General features: G+C 43.4%; 1 protein-coding gene across 12 annotated transcripts in view; it reads right to left on the bottom strand.

Annotated features, from left to right (window-relative positions):
* The window catches only part of GBF1 (golgi brefeldin A resistant guanine nucleotide exchange factor 1), a 137086-nt gene that overhangs the window by 37238 nt on the left and 88754 nt on the right, over positions 1-11094 (bottom strand). For all 12 annotated transcript variants that reach the window (XR_010146695.1, XR_010146697.1, XR_010146696.1 and 9 more), the window contains one exon: positions 1439-1570. Coding sequence is in view for 8 of the 12 variants with exons in the window: in XM_016919211.2 (XP_016774700.1) it covers positions 1439-1570 (132 nt within the window). In the remaining 4 variants the exon portion in view is untranslated. The remainder of the gene's footprint in view (positions 1-1438; positions 1571-11094) is intronic.

Here is an 11094-nt window from a genome sequence, read left to right as displayed (position 1 = left end):
GAGTGCAATGGTGTGATCTCGGCTCACTGTAACTTCCGCCTCCCAGGTTCAAGTGATTCCCCTGCCTCAGCCTCCTGAGTAGCTGGGATTACAGGCACGTACCACCATGCCTGGCTAATTTTTGTATTTTTAGTAGAGATGGGGTTTCACCATGTTAGGCTGGTCTCAAACTCCTGACCTCATGATCCGTCCGCCTCGGCCTCAAAAAGTGCTGGGATTACAGGCATGAGCCACTGTGCCTGGTCAAGTTAATACCATTAAATGAAAAAAGAAAATATGTAGCACATAATCCTATTTTTATTTCATTTTATTCTATTCTTTTTTTTTTTTTTTTTTTTTGAGACAGAGTCTCGCTCTGTTGCTCAGGTTAGAGTACAGTGGCACGATCTCTGCTCACTGCAAACTCCGCCTCCCGGGTTCAAGTGATTCACCTGCCTCAGCCTCCCCAGTAGCTGGGGTTACAGAAGCCCGCCACCATGCCTGGCTAATATTTGTATTTTTAGTAGATACGGGATTTCACCATGTTGGCCAGGCTGGTCTCAAACTCCTGACCTCGTGATCCACCCGCCTTGGCCACCCAAAGTGCTAGGCTTACAGGCGTGAGCCACCGCACCCGGCCTTATTTCATTTTAAAAAGGAATGGTACTTCATTTATAAAGACATAGAAAAACATAAAGATTCAAACTAGGCTGTTCACACTATTTGCCTAAAGAAGGAGGAGGAACATTGAGAAAGTACAGGAAGGACAATTAACTTTTCTTTTGAACATCTCTATTGTCTGTCTTCTTATAATGTGCATGCATTATGTCTGAAAAAATAACTTTAAAAATAAACCTAACCAGGCCAGGCACAGTGGCTCACACCTGTAATCCCAGCACTTTGGGAGGCCAAGGCGGGCGGATCATGAGGTCAGGAGATCGAAACCATCCTGGCTAACATGGTGAAACCCTGTCTTTACTAAAAATACAAAAAATTAGCTGGGCGTGGTGGTGGGCGCCTGTAGTCCCAGCTCCTCGGGAGGCTGAGGCAGGAGACTGGCATGAACCCGGGAGGTGGAGCTTGCAGTGAGCCGAGATCACACCACTGCACTCCAGCCTGGGCGACAGAGCGAGACTCCATCTCTAACTAAACAAACAAACAAACAAACAAACAAACCTAACCAAACTTCCAAGAGTAAGGTACCATACCCTTAACTCTTTCCAAAGCATAGAGAAGCCAGAGTGCCAAGGAAAACTTCTTCTCTTGCCCTTCCCACCCTGTACAACGTGAGTCAGCTAGCATGATGAATAACCAACAACAATCCTATTTCTCTTCTACAAGAAAAGAGGTGACTGGAAAAAATTTCCCACTATCACCAGCTCATTGCCTAAGGCCTGGGCACCCCAGGAAAGGTGGGAAATGAAGTGCTGTGGTCATGCAACAAAGCCTGAGCTCTTACCTATGAGTGCATAGGACAGGAACTTGTTGACAGAGGTGAGTGCCAGTCCAGTGATAGGGCCAGTGGTATCTTCAGAGCGAATCACTTCCAGAAAAGGTCGAAGGAATACATTGGGCTCAATTTCTGAGAGTTCTGCAAGAAAATACACAGAAATGAAGAGGTATCATCTAAGAGAAAACTAAACCCTGGAAAAAGTTTCTTGTTTATGTCATGAGGCTAGAGGTCTTTGTTGTTGGGTCAATCTTCTTCCCTCTGGATTACCTTGAATCAAATCCCAGACACTGTATCATTTTATCTGTAAAATTTTCAGCATGTAGATCTAAAAGATTAGGAATCTTAAAAAAAGAACAAAAACACAATATTATCTTTTTTTTTTTTTTTTGTCAGACAGAGTCCTGCTTTGGAGTGCAGTGGCATGATCTCAGCTCACTGCAAACCTCCACCTCCAGGGCTCAAGCCCCTCAGCCTCCTCAGTAGCTGGGACTACAGGCATCTGTCACCGTGCCCGGCTAATTTTGTATTTTTAGTAGAGATGGGGTTACGCCATGTTGCCCAGGTTAGTCTCGAACTCCTGAGCTCAAGCAATTGTCCCTGCCTTGCCCTCCCAAAGAGCTAGGATTACAGGCGCGAGCCACCGTGCCTGGCCCACAATATTATGCTTAAAGAGTTAACAAACAGTTAAAATGGTAAATTTTGCATTATATGTATTTTATCACAATTTTTAAAAATTAACAATAATTTTTCAACATCATCAAATATTGTGAGTCAATTTTCCATGCCCATTTCACCACCCTCCCCTGTGATATAAATAGGTAACGTCATCTTGGGTAGAGCCAATGCGACCCTTAGGTCCCAAGGTGGGCTCCTGTCTTTATGTCCTTTGCTGTTACGGTCAGGGTCACTTCTCTTAGATAAAGAGTGCAGCATATTCCAGGAGGGTGAGAGAAAACTCTGAGGTTTATAATCCCTTGCTGAGAAAAAAGTTTAACAAGAACAAAAGGCTGAGCAGTCTCTTAGTCATGGAGGCAGTCTGTAATCTTGGAAGTTCGTAACCACTGTCCGGCCTGTTTCCTGCCTAGAGTTAGCAGAGAACTAACTGCTCTGAGATGAAGGGGCAATTGATAATCTTTATTTTACAGATGAGAAAAGGCTCAGATAAGATACATGATTAGTCCCAAATCACACAACTAATATGCAGAGCTGGGATTTGAACCCAGCCTATGTGGTTCTAAAACTTGTAAAACCCCTTCATCTATTCTACCTAAATAGATGAAATTTTACTCCTGAATTTAGAAGATTCCATTCTAGGTCAAAGAATACTACACTGTACTTACTCCCTACCTTACTCTGCCCAGAATTTAAATTTGTTTTTCTAGATTGTGCTGTGCTTTCATCTTTCAGAGACCAGCTCCCTAAAAGGCTTCCTAAAGAGACCAAAAGTGTTTAGGGATGTGATCTAGGCTGCCCCAACTTTAGAGACAAAAGGAAGCAGGGTTTCCTAAGCACCTTCATTTTCATGCAAATATAGGGAGCTGCCTACTCGGTTCCTACCACCCCCACTCCTCCCTGGGTAAACATTCCCTGGGCCGGCTGCTCCTCAGATTAATGCTTTAATTAATTGGCAGATTGGGTAGCATTTTCCAAGCTTGTCTGTACAGTGATCACATCAGCTGTAAAAAAAACCTGCTTCTCTTCCCCTACTACCCCCACCTAGAGATGTAAAATTTACAGAAAAAACCTAGAGAAGAACGTGTGTGTGTGTGTGTGTGTGTGTGTGTGTGAAAAACTGAAATACATAACGTACTTTTAAAAAGCACATAAAAGGGCCGGGCACGGTGGCTCATGCCTGTAATCCCAGCACTTTGGGAGGCCGAGGCGGGCGCATCACGAGGTCAGGAGATCGAGACCATCCTGGCTAACATGGTGAAACCCGGTCTCTACTAAAAATACAAAAAAATTTGCTGGGTATGGTGGTGGGCACCTGTAGTCCCAGCTACTCGGGAGGCTGAGGCAGGAGAATGGTGTGAACCCAGGAGGCAGAGCTTTCAGTGAGCTGAGGTCACGCCACTGCACTCCAGCCTGGGTGACAGAACAAGACTCCGACTCAAAAAAAAAAAAAGCACATAAAAAAATGTAAAGTCATCTAGTCTTGCTGCTTTAGGAACATGAATTATGTACAATTTGGTTTGTTATCTTAAAAGTGGTCAAGAGGTATATTTGACATATAAAAGTCTAGAGGAAAAAAATCTTTGAGAATCGGGACAGGTACAGATTTTCTGTGATTTCAATTAGTTGCTACAACTATATACTTGCTTCACGTCTTCCTTCACGGTAAAAGAGTAGGGCAGTTTTATATATGGGGTCCGCACTTCTAGGGTGATGTGCATTTAGCCTCTTTTTGCTAATTTGGTAAAATTAATTCTTTTCTTTAAATGAATGATTTATACAGCATGTAATTTTACAGCCAATTTTCAGATTGGCTTCCTTCATTCAACATGATGACTGAAATTTTTCCAAGCTATTGCATATATCAATAGCTTGTTTCTTTTTACTGCTGAGTAGTATTCATTGCCTGTATGTATCACAGTTTCTTTATCCATTCACTGGTTGAAGGACATGTGGGATCTCCAGTTTGGGGCAATTATGAATGGAGCTGCTATAAACATTTGTGTATCAGTGTTTGTGTGAACACAGGTTTCCACTTCTTTAGGGTAAGTACCCAGGGGTAGGATTCCTGGGTCAAAAGGTAAAGGTGTGGTTAGCTTTACTGTCAAACTCTTTTCCAATGTCATTTTATCACTTCGTATTCCCACTAGCAATAAGAATTCTAGTTTCTCCACATCCTCTTCAGTACTTTGTATTTCAGTGTTTTTACTTAAGCGATTCATGTATGTATGTAATAGTAGCTCCACGTGGTTTAAATTTGCATTTCTCTAATGACTAATTATGTTGAACATCTTTTCATGTGCTTATTTGCCATCTGTATATCCTTTTGGGTGACATGTCTGCTCAAGTCTTTTATCCATTATTAAACTAAATTGTTTTCTTACTATTGAGTTTGGAGACTTCTTTATTCTGAATTCAAGTCCTTCAGTAGTGATACAGTTATTTGTAAGTATTTTCTCCCAGTCTTAAGCTTATTTTTTCATTCCCTTAACATCTTTCATAGAACAGACACTTTTACTCTTGATGAAGTCCAACTTATTAATATTTTATGGATTGTGTTTTGGTTTAATGTCTAAATTGACTCTGCCTAATTCCAAGTCACAAAGATTTCCACCCTCCCATTTTCTCCTAAAATGTTTACAGATTTATGTTTTTCACCTATGATCTATTTTCAGTTAATTTTTGCATAAGGTGTGAGGTTTAGATTGAGGCTCATTTTTCCTTTGCCTAAGAATTTCCTACTGTTTCCAACATATCTCATTAAGTTGTCTTTGCACCTTTGTCAAAAATAAATTGACCAGGTTGGGCACTGGTCCCAGCACTTTGGAAGACTGAGGTGGGTGGATCCCTTGAGTCTAGGAGTTCGAGACCAGCCTGGGCAACATAGTGAGATCATCTCTACAGAAAGTAATTAAAAAAACGGCCAGGCGTGGTGGCTCACGCCTGTAATCCCAGCACTTTGGGAGGCCGAGGCAGGCGGATCACAAGGTCAGGAGATCGAGACCATCCTGGCTAACACGGTGAAACGCCGTCTCTACTAAAAACACACAAAATTAGCCAGGCGTGGTGGCGGGAGCCTGTAGTCCCAGCTACTCAGGAAGGCTGAGGCAGGAGAATGGCGTGAACCTGGGAGGCAGAGCTTGCAGTGAGCGGAGATCGTGCCACTGCACTCCAGCCTGGGCAACACAGCGAGACTCTGTCTCAAAAAAAAAAAAAAAAAGGCATGGACCAGGAGCAGTGGCTCATACCTCATGCCTATAATCCCAGCACTTTGGGAGGCTAAGGTGGGTGGATCACCTGAGGTCAGGAGTTCAAGACCAGCCTGGCAAACATGGTGAAACCCCATCTCTACCAAAAAATACAAAAATCAGTGGGGCATGGTGGCGCGCACCTGTAGTCCCAGCTACTGGGGAGGCTGAGGTGAAAGAATATCTTGAACCCAGGAGGTAGAGGCTGCAGTGAGCTGAGATCGTGCCACTGCACTCCAGCCTGGGTGACAAAGTGAGATCCTGTCTCAAAAAAAAAAAAAAAAATTAACCAGGTATGATGGCATGTGCCTGTAGTCCCAGCGACTCAGGAGGCTGAGGTGAGAGGATTGCTTGAGCCTGGGAGGCTGAGGCTGCAGTGAACTGTGATCATACCACTGCACTCCAGCCTGGGGTGACAGAGTAAGACCCTGTTCCAAAAAATAAAAATTAAATTGGCCATATTTTTGTGAGTCTCTTCTGGGTTCTGTTCTGTTTCATTGATCTATGTGTCTAAGTCTGACAACACGACACTGTGTTAATTATTATAAATATATACTAAGTCTTTTTTTTTTTGAGATGGAGTCTTGCTCTGTTACCCAGGCTAGAGTGCAGTGGCTCGATCTTGGCTCACTGCAACCTTGCCTCCTGGGTTCAAGCGATTCTCCTGCCTCAGCCTCCTGAGTAGCTGGGACTACAGGAACGTGCCACCATGCCCAGTTAATTTTTTTGTACTTTTAGTAGAGACGGGGTTTCACCATGTTGGCCAGGATGGTCTCGATCTCTTGACCCTGTGATCTGTCCGCCTCAGCCTCCCAAAGTGCTGGCATTACAGGCATAAGCCACTGTGCCCGGCCGATATATACTAAGTCTTTTTTTGAGACAGAGTCTCGCTCTGTCACCCAGGCTGGAGTGCAGTGGCATGATCTCGGCTCACTGCAACCTCTACCTCCCGGGTTCAAGTGATTCTCATGCCTCTGCCTCCTGAGTAGTTGGGATTACAGGCACACACCACCTCGTCTGGCTAATTTTTGTATTTTTAGTATAGACGAGATTTTGCCATGTTGGCCAGGCTGGTCTTGAACTCCTGACCTCAGGTGATCCACCCGTCTCGGCCTTCCAAAGTGCTGGGATTATAGGCGTGAGCCACCATGCCCGGCTTATACTAAGTCTTAATAACAGTGGTGTGATTCCTCCAACTTCATTTTTTTTTTCCAATATCATTCAGTGTTCCAATTCCTTTGTCTTTCCATTTCAATTTAAGACAAACTTGCCTTGTTGGAAGTTTGAAAGGAATTGCATTGAGTCTATAGATCAATTTGGGGAGACATGATATCTTTGCTATGTTGTGCCTACCAATTCATGAACTTGGTATGTCTCTCCATTATTCAGATCTTCTTGGTTTCTCTCATCACTGTACTGATGAGCGCCACCACGCCCAGCTAATTTTGTATTTTTAGTAGAGACGGGGTTTCTCCATGTTTGTCAGGCTGGTCTCAAACTCCCAACCTCAGGTAATCCGCCTGCCTTGGCCTCCCAAAGTGCTGGGATTACAGGTGTAAGCCACCGCACCCAGCCGAGGCTCTGTGTGTAACCCTCACACAGCATACAATTCAGTCAATGGACTAGTCTCACTCCTATCAATAGCCAGATATATGATACCCAAGACCTTCATCTGTCAAATTAGATAGCTGAAATCGGCTGGGCGCAGTGGCTCACACCTCTAATCCCAGCACTTTGGGAGGCCGAGGTGAGTGGATCACTTGAGGTCAGGAGTTTCAGATCAGCCTGGCCAACATAGTGAAACCATGTCTCTAATAAAAATACAAAAAAAATTAGCCTGGTGTGGTGGCACGTGCCTGTAATCTCAGCTACTTTGGAGGCTGAGGCATGAGAATTGCTTCAACCTGGGAGGCAGAGGCTACAATGAGCCGAGACTGCACCACTGCACTCCAGCCTGGGTGACAGAAGGAGACTCTGTCTCAAAAAAAAAAAAAAAAAGAAGAAGAAGATTGTTGGAATCTATGACTGCTAAGATATGTTCATTCCAGTACTTTCATTTGGTAAGTCAGTGCTTTATAGAAACCTACTGATGAAAAACTAGAAGGGTTAAACTTTTTAATGAGCCCACCAGGAACCTTCATTATCATGTCACTTCCCTACCTCTTCCAAAAAAGAGAATCATGATATATAAAGTTAACTTTCCTTAAAGAGTTTTGTCTAGGGAGAACAAGAGTTTTGCTCTCTAGGTTCAAGTGTTGATTGCCAGGAGCATAAGAGAAGCTCTAACAGGAGCAACTCTGCAACAAGTGGGGTTGGGGGCAAGTTGAACTCCTAGTGGGGCATCACTAGTAAGGATATTTCTTTCTTTCTTTCTTTCTTTCTTTCTTTTTGAGACAGAGTCTTGCTCTGTCACCCAGGCTGGAGTGCAGTGGTGTGATCTCGGTTCACTGCAACCTCTGCCTCCTGGGTTCAAGCGATTCCCCCTCAGCCTCCCAGGTAGCTGGGATTACAGGCATGTACCACCAGGCCCAGCTAATTTTTATATTTTTAGTAGAGATGGGGTTTCTTCATGTTGGCCAGGCTGGTCTCAAACTGCACTCCTGACCTCAGGTGGTCCACCTGTCTCAGCCTCCCAAAGTGCTGTGATTACAGGCGCGAGTCTCCACGTCCAGCCTTTAGTAAGGATATTTCTAATTTAAGGGGTAACTTTTTGTAAACATGTAATTTAAAAACAAACAAATTTGAATTTATAATCCTGGTGAGATGTTCAGATGGTTATCTAGAATAGCGCTTGTCAAATTATCTGTGATGAAGAGCAGTTTTTTTTTCTTTATGTCAATCCACTGCAGACCCATAGTTTTTGTTTTTTTTCTGAGGCGGAGTCTCGCTCTGTCGCCCAGGCTGGAGTGCAGTGGCGAGATCTTGGCTCACTGCAAGCTCCGCCTCCTGGGTTCGCACCATTCTTCCGCCTCAGCCCCCCGAGTACCTGGGACTACAGGCGCCCACCACCATGCCCGGCTAACTTTTTGTATTTTTAGTAGAGATGGGGTTTCGCCGCGTTAGCCAGGATGGTCTCGACCTCCTGACCTCGTGATCCGCCCACCTCGGCCTCCCAAAGTGCTGGGATTACAGACGTGAGCCACCTTGCCCAGCCCGTGCAGACCCATAGTTTTATAAAATACAGTTAATTACTAGAAAAATTTTAAAAACATAAAGTCCAATTTTTTTTATTACTAGAATCAACATACATGTAACTACTGTCACATTGTTATAAAATTTTTAAAATACTTTCAACTTCTGTATATATCTCTTTGTGTATAAGCAGCAGTTTGTAGGCTGCATCAGTTTTCTAGGGAACTGTTACTCAGAGATTAAACCGTACCCTACAAAAATAAGTCATAATTTTTGACTGATCATTCAGGAAAATCCTCCAAATCCTAGGATATTATAGCTAAAATAGGGCCTGAAAATAATTTATAATGAGGTAACTGAGATTTAGGGAAGTTAAGTAATTTGTACAAGGCCAGTTAGTATTGGAACCAGGACTAGAAGCTAAGGGCTCTAGGTAGAATCATGGGCTTTCGTGGACGATTCAAATCCCAGTTCTGCAACTTAATAGCTATGTGACTTTAATTACTTAAGTGTTCTGGGTCTCTAATTTTATTACTTGTAAATGGGTATTAGATAATTTAAATAAATTACATTTAAAATAAATAATAATAGCAACTAACATTCACTGAGCATATACTATGTGCCAGGCATAGTATTAAGCAATTTACACACATTATCTCATTTGATGCATGTAAAATACTTGGTACAATGCATGGAATAAAGTGTATAATAAAGATAACTAAGATATTGTTCTAGTTTTTAGCTCTAGAGTCACAGCAGTCCAGTGTTCTCTATATTGTATACCAGTTCATTTCTTTTTTTTTTTTCTATTTTTTTTTTTTTTGAGACAAAGTCTCGCTCTGTCACCAGGCTAGAGTGCAGTGGAGTGATCTTGGCTCACTGCAACCTCCACCTCCCCGGTTCAAGTAATTCTCCTGGCTCAGCCTCCCGAGTAGCTGGGACTACAGGCACATGCCACCACACCCAGCTAATTTTTGTATTTTCTAGTAGAGATGGGATTTCACCATGTTGGCCAAGATGGTTTTGATCTCCTGACCTTGTGATCTGCCTGCCTCGGCCTCCCAAAGTGCTGGGATTACAGGCATGAGCCACTGCACCCGGCCACCAGTTCATTTCTTAAGATTTAAGTAAATATATATATAAAAATTCTACCTTTGACTCCTAAACCATAAAAGGAATACAAGTTAAGGATAAATACTGAGATAACAGGTGGTTGATATTTACGGTACAATTTGGGATAGCACTTTTAATTTCTGAGGGCTTCAGCTTTCTCCAAGGTATCAGAGAAAGAACAGGCTTCCTTTTAATAAAATGAATTATTAAAGTACTCATTAACATTTATTACGTGCGCCATGCCAAGTGCTATGCACTTTACATACCTTCACTCTTCATAATTAACCCCATTTTGAAGATGAAAATGAGGCTTAGAAAGGATAACGAGATGTCCCCACCAGCTAAGATCATAGCACTAGCTAGTAGTGGAAACAGGAATCAAATCCAGGTCCATCCAACTCCAAAAGCTCTGCTCGTAGCCATCCGACTTTACTGCTTCCTACAAGGCTAGAACAGAAAGGTTTCTGGTGTCCTATCTCACGGTTCAGCCTGGCTGGGAACTGAGATTCAATTGTCTGGATCTTCTCCAGAAGAGTGAAAACTGCCTGAGTCCTTCAGGAGAAAAGTGCCATGATTCTGCTCATAGTAAGCAGGCTGAATAATTTCACAACCAAGGAGACATCTGACACCCCAGCCAAGCAGCCAAAATTCCCGCCCTGGAAGACTGTCAACCTCAAGGCACAAACAGTCCAGTAAACACAGAGTGCAGATTAGGTAGAGGGGTGCTCTGAAGGTGGCTGGTCCATGTTCTAAGATGAGCCAGTCATCTGGGGGAAAAAGGGCACAAGGAGGGGAAATCTAACCCCCCATTGGAGAAAACACTTTGGATCCTTCCAGAATCAAATCCGGATCCAATTTCTGGACAGTCAGTGACAAATTACAACAAGAATTATTAAATTATTTCTGGAGAGGCTCATGAGTCACTTCAACCCAAAGCAAAGTGAAGCCCTTTGGAGATGTCTTGGTGGTGGTCTGCTCATACTGTACTCAATACGACTGGGCAGGGTGCTTCACTCCCCATATTATGACATTAAAACAGAAGTGTCAATTTGGCCCAATGTCTGTCTGAGAATCTGCAGATGTCCCACACCTCTTGTCTTCCCAAATGATGAAGTGACCTCTCCAAAACGGGGATGAATCTTGACTTTTTTTTTTTTTTTTTTGAGACGAAGTCTCGCTCTGTCACCCAGCCTGTAGTGCAATGGTGCAATTTTGGCTCACTGCAACCTCCGCCTCTCCGGTTCAAGCAATTCTCCTGCCACAGCCTCCCGAGTAGCTGGGACTACAGGCGCAAGCCACCACGCCTGGCTAATTTTTTGTATTTTTAGTAGAGACGGGGTTTCACCGTATTAGCCAGGATGGTCTCGTTCTCCTGACCTCGTGATGTGCCCGCCTCGGCCTCCCAAAGTGCTGGGATTACAGGGATGAATCACTGCGCCCAGCTGAATTTTGACATTATTTTCTCTTCTCATGTCAGAGCTGCTACCATCTCTGATA

Source organism: Pan troglodytes, chromosome 8 (genome assembly GCF_028858775.2).
Source record: "Pan troglodytes isolate AG18354 chromosome 8, NHGRI_mPanTro3-v2.0_pri, whole genome shotgun sequence".
NCBI classification, from domain to species: Eukaryota; Metazoa; Chordata; class Mammalia; order Primates; family Hominidae; genus Pan; species Pan troglodytes.
Note: the sequence above shows the minus strand (reverse complement) of the source record. Positions and strands in the feature narration are given on the sequence as shown.